General features: G+C 44.3%; 1 protein-coding gene across 1 annotated transcript; it reads right to left on the bottom strand.

Moving 5' to 3' along the window:
- LOC139560460 (junctional sarcoplasmic reticulum protein 1-like) lies at nt 1-22,134 on the bottom strand. The gene is made up of 5 exons (XM_071377262.1): nt 21,983-22,134; nt 13,374-13,474; nt 5,983-6,117; nt 5,737-5,792; nt 1-1,046 (listed from the first exon to the last, which is right to left on the bottom strand). Exons 1-5 carry the CDS (start codon nt 22,129-22,131, stop codon nt 774-776), a joined length of 714 nt encoding a protein of 237 aa, XP_071233363.1. The 5' UTR covers nt 22,132-22,134; the 3' UTR covers nt 1-773.
- Between the last annotated feature and the right edge of the window lie 279 nt (nt 22,135-22,413).

Genomic DNA, 22,413 nt, shown 5'->3' with positions numbered 1-22,413 from the left:
TATGATACATAACAGGGAAAGCTTTATTGACAATTAGGGTAGCAGAAAAAGGATTTTAGATGAAAGCATTTTTTTATTTTTTTTATGTTTAACAGTTGCCCAGCAGTAATAGGCAGTCTGAAACATTCCCATAGTCCCTACAAAGAGTCCCCAATAAAGCAATTCAATTTGCTTTATTGGCATGATGTAACAATGTGCATATTGCCAAAGCTTACTTTGGAGATTTACAATATTAACAATTAAAATAATAATAATATTGTCAATGGAACAACAGTAACAACAACAATTAAGGGTGAAAATAACCATACATTGAACAATTACAATAAGCATAGAGGACATGTAGAGCATAGAGGACATGTGCAGGTTGGTTTACAATAGCACCCATACAATTACTCAAATGAGACGTCTTGCTCAACTTTATAATACAAACCAACATTTTCAAAACGGCATCACTGAACAATATTCTAAGCAACAAAGACATGGCAGACTGGGAAATCAGTCATGCTTCTCTTCTGACTAGCACTTGCAATGGCTGCCAATGAGCCAGCAGCAATTACAGTTGGAACATTCATTTGTGCAGAGAACCCATAATAAGTGTTCACAATGATGCCCATCCACATTACCTTATTTGACTATTATGTAGAACTACTGTTGTATTCCTTTACTTAATTCTTCATCAGACAGCATGCCATTTGCCCTCCTATGATTTGCTGTCTTTTCATTTCTTAACCTTTTGTATCGTGAGTTTAACGTCCTCCTCCATCTTCCACCACTTATTTTTCCTCCTCTCTCAGCTTTACCTGTTTTCCCTTTTTCTTCAGCTTAGTTTCTTCATCCCTCTCTCTCTTAGCCCTCTTAGCCCTCTTTTCCTCCCCCTCTCTGCCTTTGAAAAGTCTTCTCTCTGGTGTTCCCCTGCTTCTCCGGCCCTTCAGGGACCTCTCTCTGACCCCCTTCTTCAATCGAACTTGTTTGGTTTCCCCGTCATCATCTTCGTCATTAAAGTCAGGTAACCACCAGAACAACACCTCATACAGAGAGGTCTCAGGCTGCAGGAAACAGGAAATGGTCATTACTATGTTATATAAAAACGCAACATTTTCCAAGATTTTACTGAGTTACAGTTCATATAAGGAAATCGGTCAATTGAAATAAATAAATTAGGCCCTAATCTATGGATTTCACTTGACTGGGAATACAGATTTAAATCTGTTGGTCACAGATACCTTTAAAAAAAGGTAGGGGCGCGGATCAGAAAACCAGTCAGTATCTGGTGTGACCACCTCTCCTTCGCATAGAGTTGATCAGGCTGTTGATTGTGGCCTGTGGAATGTTGTCCCACTCCTCTTCAATGGCTCTTCAAAGCTGCTGGATATTGGCGGGAACTGGAACACGCTGGTCAATCCAGCCTGCCCATACCATAACCCCACCGCCACTATGGCGCACTCTGTTCACAACATTGACGTCAGCAAAACGCTCGCCTACACGCTGTCTGCCATCTGCCCGGTACAGTTGAAACCGGGATTAATCTGTGAAGAGCACACTTCTCCAGCATGCCAGTGGCCATCGAAGGTGAGCATTTGGTGAGCATTTGCCCACTGAAGTCAGTTACAATGCCAAACTGCAGTCAGGTCAAGACCCTGGTGAGGACGACGAGCACGCAGATGAGCTTCCTTGAGACGGTTTCTGACAGTTTGTGAAGAAATTCTTTGGTTGTGCAAACCCACAGTTTCATCAGCTGTCCGGGTGGCTGGTCTCAGACGATCCCGCAGGTGCAGAAGCCGGATAAGAAGCTCCTGGGCTGGCGTGGTTACACGTGGTCTGCAGTTGTGAGGCAAGGTAGATGTACTGCAAATTCTCCAAAATGACATTGGAGGTGAATTATGGTAAGGAAATGCATGCCAATCACATGCCAATCGCACGCTCCCTCAGAACTTGAGACATATGTGGCATTGTGTTGTGTGACAAAACTGCCCATTTTAGTGGCCTTTTATTGTCTCCAGTGCAAGGTGGTCATGCTGTTTAATCAGCTTTTTGATATGCTACATCTGTCAGGTGGATAGATTATCTTGGCAAATGAGAAAGGCTCACTAACAGGGATGTAAACACATTTGTGCACAACATTTTAGAGAAATAAGCTTTTTGTGCATATAGAACATTTCTGGGATCTTTTATTTCAGCTCATGAAACATGGGACAAACACTTTACATGTTGCATTTATATTTTTGTTCCGTACAGTATATAGTTTGTTTGCAAACTTCAGCATACAATCACATCACTCATCGACGAGACACAGAGGTCTCAGCCCTCAATGCATTCAGGGCAGAGGCTGGTGAAAGGAGCCATATGAGGGCGGGCTCATTGTAATGGCTGGAATCAATAAATAGAGAAACCATGTTTGACTCGGTCCTATGTTTGATACCGTTCCATTTATTTCATTACAGCCCTTACATTGAGCCCCTCCTATAGCTCCGCCCACCAGCCTCCTCTGATTCAGGGGTATAATACATTTTTTTGTTGAGGAATGTAGAGGTCACATACACATTATTCCACTGAATGTCGTATGCCATCTTAGTCTTTCAAGCATAATCAGCATACTACCCCATATGTGTACACTACCTAATAAATGTTCACATATACTCATACCTACTAAATATTATAGAAGTATGATTCCATACGGTGTGTATGGAATCATACACACGGTGTCACCTAAACGTCCTTGAGGAGCCAGTCATTTGAATGGATGCTCCAGCTAACCGTCAGTGACAGCAGTAGCTGATCTGCAAAGTGCAGATGAAAACCAGCACACACTGCAGGCCTTTAGGAGTGGCACTTTGCAGCAAATCTCCTGTAATTCATACCATGTTGGGAATGAGGATTCTGAGCCCGGAGAGACAGGAGAGTATTTTGTTTCTGTGCCACTACCTCCTGTGGTGTCACGATCGTCTTGTGGAGAGAGAGATGACCAAGGCGCAGCGTGTGCAAAATACATCTTCTTTTATTAGAAGAAAGGAAAAAACACGAAAACGAACACTATACACAAAACAAACCAAAACAACAAACGACCGTGAAGCTAAATGACGTAAGTGCATGGACAAGCAACAAACGTTCAACATAGACAATTACCCACAAACACCTAAAGCCTATGGCTACCTTAAATATGGCTCCCAATCAGAGACAACAATAACCAGCTGTCTCTGATTGAGAACCAAATCAGGCAACCATAGACTTTCCTAAACACCTACACTCAACCATAGACATACCTAGACACATACACTCAACACAAACCCATACACTACAACCAACACCCCCTATACCATATAATCACCCAAAACACACACATACCCCATGTCACACCCTGACCTAACTAAAATAATAAAGAAAACAAATAATACTAAGGCCAGGGCGTGACAGTACCCCCCCCAAAAGGTGCCGACTCCGGCCGCAAAACCTGACATATAAAGGGAGGGTCCGGGGTGGGCCCTAATATGGCGGCGGCTCGGGTGCGGGACGTGGCCCCCACTCCAGCATTGTCAATATCCGCTTTGGTGTCTCTGGTAGATCCCGGCTGACTGGCGACTCTGGCTGCTCATGGCTGGCGGGCGACTCTGGCTGCCCATGGCTGGCGGGCGACTCTGGCTGCCCATGGCTGGCGGGCGACTCTGGCTGCCCATGGCTGGCGGGCGACTCTGGCTGCCCATGGCTGGCGGGCGACTCTGGACGCTCATGGCTGGCTGACGGCTCTGGACGCTCATGGCTGGCTGACGGCTCTGGACGCTCATGGCTGGCTGACGGCTCTGGACGCTCATGGCAGGCTGACGGCTCTGGACGCTCATGGCAGGCTGACGGCTCTGGACGCTCATGGCAGGCTGACGGCTCTGGACGCTCATGGCTGGCTGACGGCTCTGGACGCTCATGGCTCGCTGGCGGCTCTGGCAGATCCTGTCTGATTGGCGGTTCTGGCAGATCCTGTCTGGTTGGCGGCTCTGGCAGATCCTGTCTGGTTGGCGGCTCTGGCAGATCCTGTCTGGTTGGCGGCTCTGGCAGATCCTGTCTGGTTGGCGGCTCTGGCAGATCCTGTCTGGTTGGCGGCTCTGGCAGATCCTGTCTGGTTGGCGGCTCTGGCAGATCCTGTCTGGTTGGCGGCTCTGGCAGATCCTGTCTGACGAATGGCTCTAGCAGCTCCTGACTGACGAACGGCTCTGACGGCTCGGGACAGACGGGCGGCTCTAATGGCTCTGTGCAGACGGATGGCTCAGATGGCGCTGGGTAGACGGCAGACTCTGGCCGGCTGAGACGCACTATAGGCCTGGTGCGTGGCGTCGGAACTGGAGGTACCGGGCTAAGGACACGCACCTTTAGGCTAGTGCGGGGAGCAGCAACAGGACGCACAGGACTCTGGGGACACACAGGAGGCTTGGTGCGTGGTGTAGGCACTGGTGGTAATGGGCTGGAGACACGCACCACAGGGAGAGTGCGTGGAGGAGGAACAGGGCTCTGGAGACGCACTGGAAGCCTGGTGCGTGGTGTAGGCACTGGTGGTACTGGGCTGGGGCGGGGAGGTGGCGCCGGAAATACCGGACCGTGCAGGCGTACTGGCTCCCTTGAGCACTGAGCCTGCCCAACCTTACCTGGTTGTATGCTCCCCGTCGCCCGACCAGTGCGGGGAGGTGGAATAACCCGCACCGGGCTATGTAGGCGAACCGGGGACACCATGCGTAAGGCTGGTGCCATGTAAGCCGGCCCGAGGAGACGCACTGGTGACCAGACGCGTTGAGCCGGCTTCATGGCACCTGGCTCAATGCCCAATCTAGCCCTACCAGTGCGGGGAGGTGGAATAACCCGCACCGGGCTATGAACAAGTACAGGAGACACCGTGCGCTCTACTGCGTAACACGGTGTCCGCCCGTACTCCCGCTCTCCACGGTTAGCCTGGGAAGTGGGCGCAGGTCTCCTACCTGCCCTCGGCCCACTACCTCTTAGCCCCCCCCCAAGAAATCTTTGGGTAGTACTCACTGGCTTCCAGCCTTGCCTCCGTGCTGCCTCCTCATATCGCCTCCTCTCGGCTTTCGCTGCCTCCAGCTCTTCACGAGGGAGGCGATATTCTCCCGGTTGTGCCCAAGGTCCCTTACCATCCAATATCTCCTCCCATGTCCATGAATCCTGTGTAGGTGGGTCCTGTTGCTGTTTCACACGCTGCTTGGTCCTTTGGTGGGTAATTCTGTCACGATCGTCTTGTGGAGAGAGAGATGACCAAGGCGCAGCATGTGCAAAATACATCTTCTTTTATTAGAAGAAAGGAAAAAACACGAAAACGAACACTATACACAAAACAAACCAAAACAACAAACGACCGTGAAGCTAAATGACGTAAGTGCATGGACAAGCAACAAACGTTCAACATAGACAATTACCCACAAACACCTAAAGCCTATGGCTACCTTAAATATGGCTCCCAATCAGAGACAACAATAACCAGCTGTCTCTGATTGAGAACCAAATCAGGCAACCATAGACTTTCCTAAACACCTACACTCAACCATAGACATACCTAGACACATACACTCAACACAAACCCATACACTACAACCAACACCCCCTATACCATATAATCACCCAAAACACACACATACCCCATGTCACACCCTGACCTAACTAAAATAATAAAGAAAACAAATAATACTAAGGCCAGGGCGTGACATGTGGTTGGACTTTGGGTCTCAATGCAGAGTGCCTCACAGTCAGCGCATCAGCATACTCCTCTTCCTCCACAGCCCGTCGACCTTTAATGGTTTCTATAGGATGACAAGGCGCTCACATTATGGATGGAAACCTACAACAAAATGTGTGTCTGTATGTGTCATTGTCACTGACTGGTTTGAGTTAAAGTTTAACCCCCAAAATGTATATTAATTGTGCTTTAACAACTCAACATAATTGTATATAGTAAGTGTAGTGGGCCGTGGTCCACACTAGTGTACTTGCCATGTAGTTTCTGAAAGCCGGAGCTGAGTAGCAGGATTGTGATAGCTATGAGCAGACAGCGGTTAAGTGTGACCCCTTCCCAGGGTGTCTCTATCTGGCTCAGGTTCTGGGGGGATATAGCCTTACGCAGAGACACTGACGAATACAGAGACAGAGTGAAAGACACGGGTTATAACAGCATAAATCACAGTGTCGTAAAGTAAAGTGCGTAAAGTACTTAAGTAGTACTTCAAAGTATTTCTACTTAAGTTGTTTTTTGGAGTATTTGTACTTTACTTTACTATTTATATATACAGTACCAGTCAAAGATTTGGAAACACCTACTCATTAAAGGGTTTTAATTTATTTCTAGTATTTTCTACATTGTAGAATAATAGTGAAGACATCAAAACTATGAAATAGCACATATGGAATCATGTAGTAACCAAAAAAGTGTTAATATGTCAACCAGATTCATGAGGTGGAATGCACCTGGAATGCATTTTAATTAACAGGTGTGCCTTGTTCATTTTTTTTGTTGAATTTCTTTCCTTAATGCGTTTGAGCCAATCAGTTGTGTTGTGACAAGGAAGGGGTGGTATACAGAAGATAGCCCTATTTGGTAAAAGACCAAGTCCATATTATGGCAAGAACAGCTCAAATAAGCAAAGAGAAACAAACGTCTATCATTACTTTAAGACATGAAGGTCAGTCAATCCGGAACATTTCAAGAATTTTTAAGTTTCTTCAAGTGCAATCGCAAAAACCATCAAGTGCTATGATGAAACTGGGTCTCAAGATGACCGCCACAGGAAAGGAAGACCCAGAGTTACCTCTGGTGCAGAGGATAAGTTCATTAGAGTTAACTGCACCTCAGATTGCAGCCCAAATAAATGCTTCACAGAGTTCAAGTAACAGACACATCTCAACATCAACTGTTCAGAGGAGACTGCGTGAATCAGGCCATGGTCAAAATGCTGCAAAGAAACCACTACTAAAAGACTTACATGGGCCAAGAAACATGAGCAATATACTTTTTTTGGTTACAACCGCCGTGTCTTTGTGACGCACAGTAGGTGAACGGATGATCTCTGCATGTGTGGTTCCCACCGTGAAGCATGGAGGAGGAGGTGTGATGTGTGGAGGTGCTTTGCTGGTGACACTGTCTGTGATTTATTTAGAATTCAAGGCACACTTATCTAGCATGGTTACCACAGCATTCTACAGCGATATCCCATTCCATTTGGTTTGCGCTTAGTGGGACTATCATCTGTTTTTCAACAGGACATTGACCCAACACACAGTGCTGCATCAGATGACCTGGCCTCCACAATCACCCAACATCAACCCAATTGAGATGGTTTGGGATGAGTTGGACCGCAGAGTGAAAGAAAAGCAGCCAACAAGTGCTCAGCATATGTGGGAACTCCTTCAAGACTTTTGGAAAAGCATTCCTCACAAAGCTGGTTGAGAGAATGCCAAGAGTGTGCAAAGCTATCATCAAGGCAAAAGGTGGCTACTTTGAAGAATCTAAAATCAAAAATATATTTAGATTTGTTTAACACTTTTTTGGTTACTACATGATTCTATATGTGTTATTTCATAGTTTTGATGTATTCACTATTATTCTACAATGTAGAAAATAGTAAAAAATTAAGAATGAGTAGGTGTGGCCAAACTTTTGACTGGTACTACTATATATATTTTACCTCTTTTATATCCCAAATTTCATGACATCCAATTGGTAGTTACAGTCTTGTCCCATCTCTGCAACTCCCGTACGGACTTGGCAGAGGCGAAGATCGAGAGCCATGCGTCCTCCGAAACACGACCCTGCCAAGCAACACTGCTTCTTGACACACTACTCGCTTAACCCGGAAGCCAGCCACACCAATGTGTCTGAGGAAAAACCGTACAACTGGCAACCGTGTCAGCGTTCATGCGCCCGGCCCGCCACAGGTGTTGCTAGAGCGCGATGGGACATGGAGATCCCGTTAGGCCAAACCATCCCCTAACCTGGACGACGCTGTGCCAATTGTGCGCCGCCTCGTGCGTCTCTCGATCGTGGCCGGCTGTGACACAGCCCGGGATCGAACCCGGGTCTGTAGTGACGCCTCAAGAACTGTGATGCAGTGCCTTAGACCGCAGCACCACTCAGGAGGCCGACTACTATTTACATAATTTACTTCACAACATTCCTAAAGAAAATAATGTAATTTTTACTCCCTCCTTGGCACCCAAAAGTACTCATTACATTACATTACATTAAATGCTAAGCACGATAGAGAGAGAGAGAGAGAGAGAGAGAGAGAGAGAGAGAGAGAGAGACTTGCTGCATGACCCTGTTGAGAAGGCATGGTCTGTCAAACACGTCAATCCAGAGCATCCCAAACATGCTCAATGGGTGATATGTCTGGTGAGTATGCAGGCCATGGAAGAACTGGGACATTTTCAGCTTCCAGGAATTGTGTACAGATCCTTGCAACATGGGGCCGTACATGAGGTGATTGCGGGAGATGAATGGCACGACAATGGGCCTCTGAATCTCGCTATGGTATCTCTGTACGTTCAAATTACCATCGATAAAATGCTGGAGACGATTTATGGTAGAGAAATTAGCATAAAATGATCTGGCAACAACTCTGGTGGACATCCTGCAGTCAGCATGCCAATTGCATGCACCCTCAAAAATGTTGACATCTGTGGCATTGTGTTGTGTGACAAAGCTGCACATTTTAGAGTAGCCTTTTATTGTCCCCAGCACAAGGTGCACATGTGTATTGATCATGCTGTTTATTCAGGAGAAATGCTCACTAACAGGGATGTAAACTAATTTGTGCACAACATTTTAGAGAAATAAGCTTTTTGTGCGTATTACACATTTCTGGGATCTTTTATTTCAGCTCAGGAAACATGGGACCAACACTTTACATGTTGTGTTTATATTTTTGTTTAGTATAGTATTAGAAGCATCATGTTACATCCATCTGTCACATTTAGCAGGGATAGACAGGGTTTTGGTACTGTATACTCTAAGTCTCACCGCTAGTGATGTAAAATGCGGTAAGTGAAGGAGTGAGAGAAATGAAATGAGAGGAAGAGAGACAATGTATACTCACTTGTAACTAACCTCCCTTGCTTTAAGGATAGGAGCTCTGCTGCCAGTAAGTTACTGTAGTTGAAACTCTCCCAATACGTCTCTGTGAGGTGAATTCACACTACGGTGCTCATAGGACCAGAGATCATATTTCAATGGCATGGTGAATATGTAGAGGTATGCTGATACCACCAGGCTACACCAATCACGTTATTAGATACCGGTGTTCTGAAATAGGGCCCATAATGGTTTTAGTACACTTTATGTAAAGGCTTCTTAACATCAAGACAGCCATGGCAGACGGTTCACATCGTTTTCATGCTCATCAAACCATTCAGTGACCACTCCGACCCTGTGGATGGGGGAATTGTCATTTTATGGGGGCATAGCCATGGTATCCAAAATAATGGGTAACTGGGCCTGTCCAGCATTTTTATACATGACCCTAAGCATGATGGGATTTTAATTGTTTAATTAACTCAGGAACCACACCTGTGTGGAAGCACCTGCTTTCAATATACTTTGTATCCCTCATTTACTCAAGGTTTCCTTTATTTTGGCAGTTACACTATATATACAAAAGTATGTGGACAACCCTTCAAATGAGTGGGTTTGGCTATTTCAGCCAAACCAGTTTCTGACAGGTGTATAAAATCGAGCACATAACCATGCAATCTCCATCCACAAAGATTGGCAGCAGAATGGCCTCACTGAAGAGCTCAGTGACTTTCAACGTGCCACCGTCATAGGATGCCACCTTTCCAACAAGTCAGTTCATCAAATGTCTGCACTGCTAGAGCTGACCCGGTCAACTGTAAGTGCTGTTATTGTTATGTGGAAACGTCTAGGAGCAACAATGGCTTAGCCGCGAAGTGGTAGGGCACACAAGCTCATAGAATGGGACTGCCGAGTGCTGTAGCGCATAAAAATTGTCTGTCCTTGGTTGCAACACTTACTACCGAGTTCTAAACTGCCTTTGGAAGCAACGTCAGCACAAACTAAAGCAGGAATTACCAGTGACTCGCTCAATACGGAAGAGGTCAGATGACGCGGATGCTACGCTACAGGACTGTTTTGTTAGCACAGACTGGAATATGTTCTGGGATTCATCCAATGGCATTGAGGAGTATACCACCTCAGTCACCGGCTTCATCAATAAGTGCATCGACAATGTCGTCCCCACAATGACCGTACGTACATATCCCAACCAGAAGCCATAGATAACAGGCAACATCTGCATCGAGCTAAAGGCTAGAGCTGCCGCTTTCAAGGAGTGGGACACTAATCCGGACGCTTATAAGAAATCCTGCTATGCACTCAGACCATTAAACAAGCAAAGCATCAATACAGGATTAAGACTGAATCCTACTACAACGGCTCTGACGCTTGTCGGATGTGGCAGGGCTTGAAAACTATTACCGACTAAAAAGGGAGACCCAAACGCCAGCTGCCCAGTGATGCGAGCCTACCAGATGAGCTAAATGCCTTTTATGCTCGCTTCTAGGCAAGCAATACTGATGCATGCACGAGAGCACCAGCTATTCTGGATGACTGTGTGATAACGCTCTTTGTAGCCGATGTGAGCAAGACCTTTAAACAGGTCAACATTCACACAGCCGCGGGGCCAGACAGATTGCCAGGAAGTGTACTCAAAGCATGCGCAGAGCAACTGGCAAGTGTCTTCACTGACATTTTCAACCTCTCCCTGACCGTGTCTGTAATACCTACATGTTTCAAGCAGACCACCATAGTCCATGTGCCCAAGGAAGCGAAGGTAACCTGCCTAAATGATTACCGCCCCGTAGCACTCACGTCGGTAGCCATGAAGTGCTTCGAAAGGCTGCAACAGCATCCTCCTGGACACCCTAGACCCACTCCAATTCGCATACCGCCCCAACAGATCCACAGATGACGGAATCTCAATCGCACTCCACACTGTCCTTTCCATCCTGGACAAAAGGAACAACTATGTGAGAATGATGTTCATTGACTACAGCTCAGCGTTCAACACCATAGTGCACACTAGTCTCATCAATAAGCTAAGGACCCTGGGACTAAACACCTCCCTCTGCAATTGGATCCAGGACTTCCTGACGGGCCGCCTCCAGGTGGTAAGGGTAGGCAACAACATGTCTGCCATGCTGATCCTCAACACTGGGGCCCCTCAGGGGTGTGTACTTAGTCCCCTCCTGTACTCCCTGTTCACCCACGACTGCATGGCCAAACACGACTCCAACACCATCATTAAGTTTTCTGACGACACAACAGTGGTAGGCCTGATCACCGACAACAATGAGACAGCCTATAGGGAGGAGGTCAGAGAACTGAGCACTGGAAGTGTGGTGCCAGAACAACAGCCTCTCCCTCAATGTGAGCAAGACAAAGGAGCTGACAGTGGACAGGAAAAGGCGGGCCGAACAGGCCCCTATTAACATCGACGGGGCTGTAGTGGAGCGGGTCGAGAGTTTCTAGTTCCTTGGTGTCCACATCACCAACGAACTACCATGGCCCAAACACACCAAGACAGTCGTGAAGAGGGCACGACAAAACTTTTTCCCCCTCGGGAGACTGAAAAGATTTGGCAATGGTCCCCAGATCCTCAAAAAGTTCTACAGCTGCACCATCGAGAGCATCCTTACCGGATGCATCACCACCTGGTATGACAACTGCTCGGCATCTGACTGTAAGGTGCTACAGAGGGTAGTGCGTACGGCCCAGTACATCACTGGGGCCAAGCTTCCTGCCATCCAGGACCTACAGATGAAGACAGTCGTGAAGAGGGCACGAAAAAACCTTTTCCCCCTCAGGAGACTGAAAAGATTTGGCAATGGTCCCCAGATCCTCAAAAAGTTCCACAGCTGCACCATCGAGAGCATCCTGACCGGATGCATCACCACCTGGTATGGCAACTGCTCGGCATCTGACTGTAAGGTGCTACAGAGGGTAGTGAGTACGGCCCAGTACATCACTGGGGCCAAGCTTCCTGCCATCCAGGACCTACAGTTGAAGTCGGAAGTTTACATACACCTTAGCCAAATGCATTTAAACTAAGTTTTTCACAATTCCTGACATTTAATCCTAGTAAAACTTCCCTGTCTTAGGTCAGTTAGGATCATCACTTTATTTTAAGAATGTGAAATGTCAGAACAATAGTAGAGAGATTGATTTATTTCAGCTTGTATTTCTTTCATCACATTCCCAGTGGGTCAGAAGTTTATATTCACTCAATTAATATTTGGTAGCATTGCCTTTAAATTGTTTAACTTTAGCTGCTGCTACTCACTGTTTATTTTCTATGCATAGTCATTTTACCCCTACCTACATGTACAAATGACCTCGACTCACCTGTACCCCCACACATTGACTCTGTAACGGTACTCCCTGTATATAGCCTTGTAATTGTTATTTTATTGTGTTACTTTTAATTTTTTACTTTAGTTTATTTAGTAAATATTTTCTTAACTCTATTTTTTGAACTGCATTGTTGGTTAAGGGCTTGTAAGTACGCATTTCACAGTAAGGTCTACATCTGTTGTAATCGGCGCATGTGACAAATCACATTTGATTTGATTCGATTTTTTATTTGATATTCTAGATGATTCTGTGCTTCCAACTTTGTAGCAACAGTTTGGGGAAGGCCCTTTCCTGTTTCAGCATGACAACGCCACAGTGCACAAAGCGAGGTCCATACAGAAATGGTTTGTCGTGATTGGTGCGCAAGAACTTGACTGGCTTGCACAGATCCCTGACCTCAACCCCATCTAACACCTTTGGGATGAATTGGAACGCCGACTGCAAGCCAGGCCTAATCGCCCAACATCAGTGCCCGACCTCACTAATACTCTTGTGGCTGAATGAACGCAAGTGGAAAGCCTTCCCAGAAGTTTGGAGGCTGTTATAGCAGCAAAGGGGGTACCCACTCCATATTAATGCCCATGATTTTGGAATGAGGTTTTTGAAGAGCATGTGTCCACATACTTTTGGTCATGTAGTGTACCTATAGATCACACAGCTGGTAAAGGAGAAAAGCCATCGCAATGCTTGGTTGTGTCACTCATGTTTCCTGGTTCAGTAATACTTAGCAATCTTTGATTGATGGTCTGCCACAGGAACTAAAACAGTGCCTGACTCATGCTCTTTGTTGCGGTCAGTGAGTTTTAGTTGCGTCAGTGGTCTACACCAAAGTGTGTGTGTGTTTATGTGTGTGTGTGTGTGTGTGTGTTTATGTGTGTGTTTATGTGTGTTTTTGTGTGTTTTTGTGTGTGTGTGTGTTTATGTGTGTGTGTATGTGTGTGTGTGTGTGTGTGTTCCTTACCCGGAACTGGTCTGCGGACCTGTCTGACAGGCTTCTGAGGGGGAGGCTCTGGCCTGCCTAACTCCTCCTCAAACATCTCAAAACTCTCTTCCATCTCTGCCCTGACAGGGAGAGAAAAAGATAGAGGGAGAAAGAGAGGGGGAGTGGGGAAAAGGGAGGGAGAGAGAAAGAGATTTATAGGACTGGCACAGTCTGTATTTTTAGATGTGCTATTTTTGCTTGTTGTCAATAGATATGTAATTGCATTATTCACATATTGCAGATCTGTATATCAGCTATTATATAATCAGTCATTACAAAAATAGATATTGTGTATAAACCAACACATTACAGCTATTGCATGCTCAATTGCTTTGTAATAGACCTAAATACCGTAGTAAAGCAACAACAACAAAGCAATAAAGGCCTCCTACCAACCTCTTTAGCACGTGAATAACTTGAGGCCCTAAATGATTACATTCTAATCCACTGAAGCCATAGTTGAGGACATTACATTTCTGATCTAACCCTGAAATAATTGTATAACAGTCCTAAAAATAGGGATGAGTCCAAGCCAACCTTTCTTATAGTATATGTCGTGACCCACGGACCTGTTAATTGTGGGTCGCGATGTGTTACAGCAGCCTTTCTTAAAAGTATGGGTCGCGACCCAAAGTCAGTCACAGACCGCGAAGTGTTAGAGTAAATGTATCAATATTTCATGAATTACTGGAATTGATTTGGCCTAGTGCAAATGCGCTCTGTTCAGTGCGCTCTCTGCTTAGCAGCAGTGTCAGTTTGGCAGCTGCCGAGTGGGAGGGAAATGCCCGTGTGCTTCGTGGTTTACCAGATATTTTTTCTGCAGTTTTCTTGAAGATCACTCCGCGACCCACACGCTGCAGCGTTGTCGTTCAGCAACAGATGATGTGCTGTAGGGCACTGACTTGTTATTCCTACTCGCCATCACTCACTGCCATCAAATGGAGTCAAGCTAGCCACACATTTTGACTGAGCTCAATCATCATGAAACGCAAATACAGCGATGAGTTTCTCTCTCTTGGGGTGTGTTCGTAATTTCAATCTGGAGTGCCAGAGTGCGCGTTCGTAAATTCAGAGTTGTCAGAATGTCCTTTTGTATATTCGGAGCGTACAATGGATGAGTAAGGTTGACCCGAGTGTTTTGACCTCACAACCCGCAGTCAAGCACTGAAGCTATCTGGCTAACTTGCTGGTGTAACAGTTTAATTAACTTTAGTTCGTCCCTCGCCCCGACCCGGGCGCGAACCAGGGACCCTCTGCACACATCAACAACAGTCACCCTCGAAGCATCGTTACCCATCGCTCCACAAAAGCCGCGGCCCTTGCAGAGCAAGGGGAACCACTACTTCAAGGTCTGAGCAAGTGACGTCACCGATTGAAAGTCTACTAGCGCGCACCACCGCTAACTAGATAGCCATTTCACATCGGTTACACTGGTTACTTCCAGACACAAATGAGAGAACACCTCAGACTATTTTACTCACTCTAGCATGGCATTGTTGTCATTTTATAACAGGTGATGATGATAAGCAGAAATAAGGGAGTACTATCTCTCATAGTAGTAGAAGTGAGTTTCTCTTTCAAACAATTCCCTTGTACACAGCTAATAGCTAACGTTAGCCAAAGCAAGCAAGCTAGCTAGCTACTGATAGTGTGCAACCCTAAGTAACAGTATATAAACTCAACAAAAAAAGAAACGTCCTCTCACTGTCAACTGCGTTTATTTTCAGCAAACTTAAAACCTCTACCGCTTCTCTCTCCCGGATCCGGGATCCTCCTCATCAAAAAAGCTGACTAGCATAGCCTAGCCGGGACAGGGATATCATATAATATAATTTTCATGAAATCACAAGTCCAATACAGCAAATGAAAGATAAACATCTTGTGAATCCAGCCATCATTTCCGATTTTTAAAATGTTTTACAGCAAAAACACAATATGTATTTCTATTAGCTAACCACAATAGCCAAACACACAACCGCATATTTTCACCATGTTTCCACCGCATAGGTAGCTTTCACAAAACCGACAAAATAGAGATAAAATTAGTCACTAACCAAGAAACAACTTCATCAGATGACAGTCTTATAACATGTTATACAATACATTTATGTTTTGTTCGAAAATGTGCATATTTGAGGTTTAAATCATAGTTTTACATTGCAGACACCATCAAAAATAGCACCAAAGCAGCCAGAATAATTACAGAGCAACGTGAAATAAATAAATACTCATCCTAAAACATTTATGAAAAATACATGGTGTACAGCAAATGAAAGATAAACATCTTGTGAATCCAGCCAATATTTCCGATTTTTTTAAGTGTTTTACAGCAAAAACACAATATAGAATTATATTAGCTTACCACAATAGCCAAACACACAAACGCATTTGTTCACCGCAAAGGTAGCTTTCGCAAAAACCAGCAAAAGATATAAAATTAATCACAAACCTTGAACAAATTCATCAGATGACAGTCTTATAACATCATGTTATACAATACAATTATGTTTTGTTCGAAAATGTGCATATTTATAGCTACAAATCCTGGTTATACATTGTGAATACGTAGCATCGATTCACCAGAATCTCCGGAGATATTTTGGACACTCACCTAATCTGACCAAAGAACTCATCATAAACTTTACATAAAAATACTTGTTGTATGGCAAATGAAAAATACACTGGTTCTTAATGCAACCGCTGTGTTAGATTTTTAAAAATAACTTTACCATAACAAACAGCTTGCGTTATTGTGAGACAGCGCTCACCAAAACGGCGGAGAATAGGAGTCAACATTTTACACAGAAATACGAAATAACATCATAAATGTTTTCTTACTTTTGCTGAGCTTCCATCAGAATGTTGTACAAGGAGTCCTTGGTCCAGAATAAATCGTTGTTTGGTTTTAGAATGTCCATTTCTTCTGTCGAATTTGCGCCACAATGCTAGCCAAGGTTGCTAACATTCCCATCCTCTCTTGACGCAAAGAACGGAAAACTCCAAAAGTCCCAATAAACGTTGAATAAACTGATAAAACTCGGTTGAAAAAACCTACTTTATGATGTTATTATCATATGTATCAAATAAAATCAGAGCCGGAGATATTCGCCGTGTAAACCGAACGCTTTTCAGAAGACAATGTCGAGCTCCGCCGCGCGCCTTCGAAGACTTCCAGACCTGTCACTCCAAAAGCTCTTGTTCGGCCTCAGATCAAGCTAGACACCCCATTCCACCTTCCACTACCTGTTGACATCTAGTGGAAGGCGTATGAAGTGCATGCATATCGATAAATAAAAGCCAGTTGAATAGGCAGGCCCTGAAACAGAGCCTCGTTTTCAGATTTTTCACTTCCTATATGGAAGTTTGCTGCAAAATGAGTTCTGTTTTACTCACAGATATAATTCAAACAGTTTTAGAAACTTCTGAGTGTTTTCTATCCAATAGTAATAATATTATGCATATTGTATGATCTAGAAAAGAGTACGAGGCCGTTTCATTTGGGCACGATTTTTTCCAAAGTGAAAACAGCGCCCCCCTATTGACAAAAGTTATTAACATGTGTAAATATTTGTATGAGCATAAGACTCAACAACTGAGACATAAACTGAACAAGTTCCACAGACATGTGACTAACAGAAATGGAAAAATGTGTCCCTGAACAAAGAGGAGGTCAAAATCAAAAGTAACATTCAGTATCTGGTGTGGCCACCAGCTGTGAGATGTTACCCCACTCTTCCACCAAGGCACCTGCAAGTTCCCTGACATTTCTGGGTGGAATGGCCCTAGCCCTCACCCTCCAATCCAACAGGTCCCAGACGTGCTCAATGGGATTGAGATCCGGGCTCTTCGCTGGCCATGGCAGAACACTGACATTCCTGTCTTGCAGGAAATCTCGGACAGAACGAGCGGTATGGCTGGTGGCATTGTCATGCTGGAGGGTCATGTCAGGATGAGCCTGCAGGAAGGGTACCACATGAGGGAGGAGGATGTCTTCCCTGTAATGCACAGCGTTGAGATTGCCTGCAATGACAACAAGCTCAGTCCGATGATGCTCTGACACACCGCCCCAGACCATGACGGACACTCCACCTCCAAAACGATCCCGCTCCAGAGTACAGGCCTCGGTGTAATGTTCATTCCTTCGACGATAAACCTGAATCCGACCATCACCCCTGGTGAGACAAAACCACGATTTGTCAGTGAAGAGCACTTTTTGCCAGTCCTGTCTGGTCCAGTGACAGTGGGTTTGTGCCCATAGGCGACATTGTTGTCAGTGATGTCTGGGGGACCTGCCTTACAACAGGCCTACAAGCCCTCAGTCCAGCCTCTCTCAGCCTAATACGGACAGTCTGAGCACTGATGGAGGGATTGTGCGTTCCTGGTGTAACTCGGGCAGTTATTGTTGCCATCCTGTACCTGTCCCGCAGGTGTGATGTTCGGATGTACCAATCCTGTGCAGGTGTAGTTACACGTGGTCTGACACTGCGAGGACGATCAGCTGTCCGTCCTGTCTCCTTGTATCGCTGTCTTAGGTGTCTCACAGTACGGACATTGCAATTTATTGCCCTGGCCACGTCTGCAGTCCTCATGCCTCCTTGCAGCATGCCTAAGGCACGTTCACGGAGATGAGCAGGGACCCTGGGCATCTTTCTTGTGGTGTTTTTCAGAGTCAGTAGAAAGGCCTCTTTAGTGTCCTAAGTTTTCATAACTGTGACCTTAATTGCCTACCGTCTGTAAGCTGTTAGTGCCTTAACGACCGTTCCACAGGTGCATGTTCATTACAGTTTTTCTCAATTGATAAAACACTAAAACCCATTGGCTGAACAAAGTTCTCAGTTGACTGTACTCATTTAGCTAATTATGCAGTCTGTTGTCAATAACTTAAACCATTTCACATGGTAAAACACAATTTGCAGATCTCACTTAGACTTTTCAGCAAAACCCTAAACACATTCTCATTCTCAAAACACATTCTGCACTCTAATGCACATGTCATCCATACTGGTAAACACAAGTGGCAACAATCAAATACAAATAGAGAACACATGTCATTGATTGAACACAACCACTTAAAATTGATTTAACCTGTTTCAAATGATGCGACACAACCAATATAAGCCAGTTCAGAGAGCAAACAGGTTGTTGAAGGTGGGAAGGAGAAAGTCTGAGAATGGATAGAAGAAACAATGTGAGAGGACGAGGACGAGTGCGTATGCGAGGAGGAGGGCAAGAAAGAGAAAGAGGAGGACGAAGAGGAAGACAAACAGTGGAAATATCTGATGAAATTCGAGCAACAGTTATAGACCATGTTCTTGTCCATGGACTGACAATGAGGGAAGCAGAACTTAGAGTGCAACCCAATTTGAGCCGATTTTCTGTGTCAACCATAGTAAGGACATTCAGAGAAGAGAACAGGTACAGTATACTACTGTATTTTTGTAATTGCAAATTTACTGTACTACACTATATGCAGCTGTTTCAATAGACATTTGTAAAGTTAATCACTATGTATTGTACTGCATGAATATGTTTTGTAACTGCACAACTACTTTTTGTAGAGTCCTTCCACCTGCCAGATGCAGGTGGAAGGACAACTATATTCACTCGGGAGCAAGAGGCCGTTATAGTTGGCATGGTCCTTCAAGATAATGCAATACGACTCAGAGAAATCCAGGAACGAGTGATACAAGACAACATACACTTCCAGGGAATCGACAGTGTGAGAATTTCCACAATGACCGTGTCCTCCATCGTAACAGGATGCGAATGAAACAAGTATACAGAGCATCTTTTGAGCGCAACTCACCAAGGGTGAAAGAACTGCGAGCTCAGTATATGCAAGTAAGTGTACATTCAGAAACATTTACTGTAATCCAGATTGTCTACAGTACTAACACATACTATGTGAATGACATTACCCTTCAGTACATACAATGTATGTGAATCAGAAGCCTAATTGTACTCTACAGTATAGCACTGTCTCTGTACGACTTACAAAATCCTACATACAGTATATTGTATTTCTACACAGACAATATTTGACTTGGAATCCTTGGACAGTCCCCATGAGTTCATCTTTGTCGATGAAGCAGGCTTCAATCTAACAAAGAGAAGGAGAGGCCGAAACATGATTGGACAGCGGGCCATTGTTGAGGTCCCTGGTCAACGAGGTGGCAATGTCACAATCTGTGCTGCTATCAGCAACCATGGTGTTCTACATCACCATGTTACACTCGGGCCATATAACACCCAGCACCTTCTAAGATTTATTGCCAATCTAAGAGATATTTTATTTGAGCAGCAGGTTCAAGAGCAGCAGGGTCAAGAGCTAAATGAGAATCCCATTCCCACCTATGTGATTGTCCCACACTATGTCAGTGTGAGCTGCTCAGGTAAGGGAATGGTTTAACATCAATGGGCAGTTTATGAACTTGTACCTTCCTCCATACTCGCCTTTCCTGAATCCGATTGAGGAGTATTTCTCCTCTTGGAGATGGAAAGTGTATGATAGACAACCCTACACCAGAGTAAATCTGCTGCAAGCCATGGATTTAGCCTGTGGTGATATAGGTGAGGAATCATGTCAGGGCTGGATACGGCACACAAGAGGCTTCTTCCCCCATTGCCTCAGGAGGGACAATATTGCTTGTGATGTCGACGAAGTGCAATATTGCTTGTGATGTCGACAAGAAGAAGCACATTGATCACATGTTTACTCCTTTGATTTTTGTCCCTTTTAGTATTGTATACTGTAGTACAGTGCATTGTAGGCTGTATACTGTACAATGGACAAATTGTATGGCCCTGAACATTGTGCTTTCCATTTATTAACAGTACTGACTGCTCAATAGATTTTGACTGGTTGCAGGTTCATATCAACAAAGAACAAGAATTACAGTATCACAGAGACAAAGGATAAGTTTGTGAGATGCAGGGTACAGTACTGTAAAAATAGGGGTACAAGGAGGAGGAAGAACAAAAAACCAAAGCAGAGTAGTAATTTCTGATCAATTTTGAGCTACTATGATAGAATATGTTTTCGTTCATCAAAAGACAATGACGGAAAAATATGAATATTTTTTTTAATTAAAAATGTACTTCTCCCTGAGAATTGTATGTTTTGAACAATGTGTTTTCTATTTTTCGGTGTATTGTTTAAGACTGCTTGAGAGTGTATATCATGTTGATCACTTTGTTTATGATTTGAGAGCAGTGTTTGATTTTGAACACAGGTAAAACTGTTTTGAGGCGAATGTTTCATTTTGCGAGAGGAGTCAGAGGGTATGTAAATAGTGCTTGAAGATGAGGTTTTGTGTTTAATGTTTTCAGGAAATGGAGCAAGGTTTCAGAAATGGTGTTTTAGCAATTGAGAAAAACTGTAATTGTTCATGGTTCATTGAACAAGCATGGGAAACAATGTTTAAACCCTTTACAGTGAAGTTATTTGGATTTTTACAAATGATATTTGAAAGACATGGTCCTGAAAAGTGGACGTTTCTTTTTTTGCTGAGTTTATGAAGATGAAAAATGATCAGACCAACTGTACTTCTTACTGTAAAAATGATTGGTGAAAACACATCTAGGTTGCAACTATTGCGGTTAAAATACAAGTAATATTTTTTGTCTGAACTGGAATAAACTGATTGAAGCAAGATGCTTTTTGAGGCAAACACACTCACACAGTTCTGGGTTGCTCATCTACAGCAGGAAGCGGTCTCCTGCCTGACTGAGAAAGCAGTAGATGTTCTGATCCAGTTTGTCACCACATGCCTGTGTGAGTCAAGGTTCTCAACTCTGGCGTACTTAATAAACAAGTACAGAAACAGACTCAATGCTGAGGACGACCTCAGGGTTGCAGTGTCCAAAACTGAGCCCAGAATAGACATGCTTGTTAAACTTCAACCAGCCACACACTTCTCATTAGGATAGTGTGTGTTTTCTAGTCTAGATCTGTGTGATGTGATCAGTCAGTTAATTCCAATTCAGAATACAAATGATTTATTGTATTTTAACAACAGTTCCAACCTAGATTTGTTTTCAACCATACGTTCTACAGTAAGATGTACAGATCATTTTTCATCTGTACTGTTACTTAGGATTGCACTGTCAAAAAACGGAGCCTGTGTGTGTGTTTGTGTAATGTTATACATCTGTGTCATGTCATCAATCCGTTTTTTCCAGCTCAGAAGGAAAATGATTTATTGTATTTTAACAGCAACCGTTCCAACCTAGACAGATATGTAGGAGTGTTTTTAATGGGGGGGAAATAAACATGAATAGCTATTTTATATTTACTTTATTTGTTATTTGTCTGTATTGCATTTGTTTTAGGCATAAGGGCAATGACATGTACTGATATTGAAATACAGTTGCATATTTTCCTAAGCTTAGGTCCCAGGAAAACACAGAATTTCGAATTTAGGTCCCAGGCTGAACAAGTTTAAGAACCCCTGGTCCAAACTATAGACAGAGACATTCTAGATACACAGAATTGCAGAGATACATTGATGTTCTAGCTGTGGTAGCAGCTTGTCACTCCAATCACATGGACGATTCTAACCCTTGAACTCAGACGGTGTGTGTCTTACCTGGTTCGACATGAGGCGTCCCCCAGAAAACACCAAGGACCTTTATCACGAGCAGTTGTCCCGTAGCAGGGCTGGGGTGGTGGTAGAGACATCCTCTGTGTGGAGGGTGACAGCCAAGCACAGGTGCAGCCTAGAGAAATAAAAAGCATTTTGTGTCAGCCAGTGGGGTTGAACAAGGCTGGGTGGACTACATGCCAGCTGCCAAATCCAGAGAGAGAAAGAGGGATGGGGGGAGAAAGCAAGGCGGGTTATGCTAAATCAGGAATGGCCGCTCTTGATGCTGCAGGGTTGCTTTGTATGCAGGCTTTTGTTTCAGACCAGCATGAACCCACCTGAGTCAATTATTTCCTTATTTATGAATTAAGTTACCCATGGATGCTTAGAATTCGACTTTGATATTTTGGGTCAACACTAAGATGTTTTATTTGTAT

This window comes from Salvelinus alpinus, chromosome 30 (genome assembly GCF_045679555.1).
Source record: "Salvelinus alpinus chromosome 30, SLU_Salpinus.1, whole genome shotgun sequence".
Taxonomy (NCBI): domain Eukaryota; kingdom Metazoa; phylum Chordata; class Actinopteri; order Salmoniformes; family Salmonidae; genus Salvelinus; species Salvelinus alpinus.
The sequence above is the reverse complement of the archived record's forward strand: the minus strand, read 5'-3'. Positions and strand labels throughout refer to the sequence as shown.

Coding starts and splice junctions, on each gene's coding strand:
- LOC139560460 (XM_071377262.1), bottom strand. CDS start 22,131: ATGCTTTTTATTTCTCTAGGCTGCACCTGTGCTTGGCTGTCACCCTCC. Junction 13,475..21,982: donor GACGCCTCATGTCGAACCAG/GTAAGACACACA, acceptor TCTCCCTGTCAG/GGCAGAGATGGAAGAGAGTT. Junction 1,047..5,736: donor AGTATGCTGATGCGCTGACT/GTGAGGCACTCT, acceptor TGTTTCCTGCAG/CCTGAGACCTCTCTGTATGA.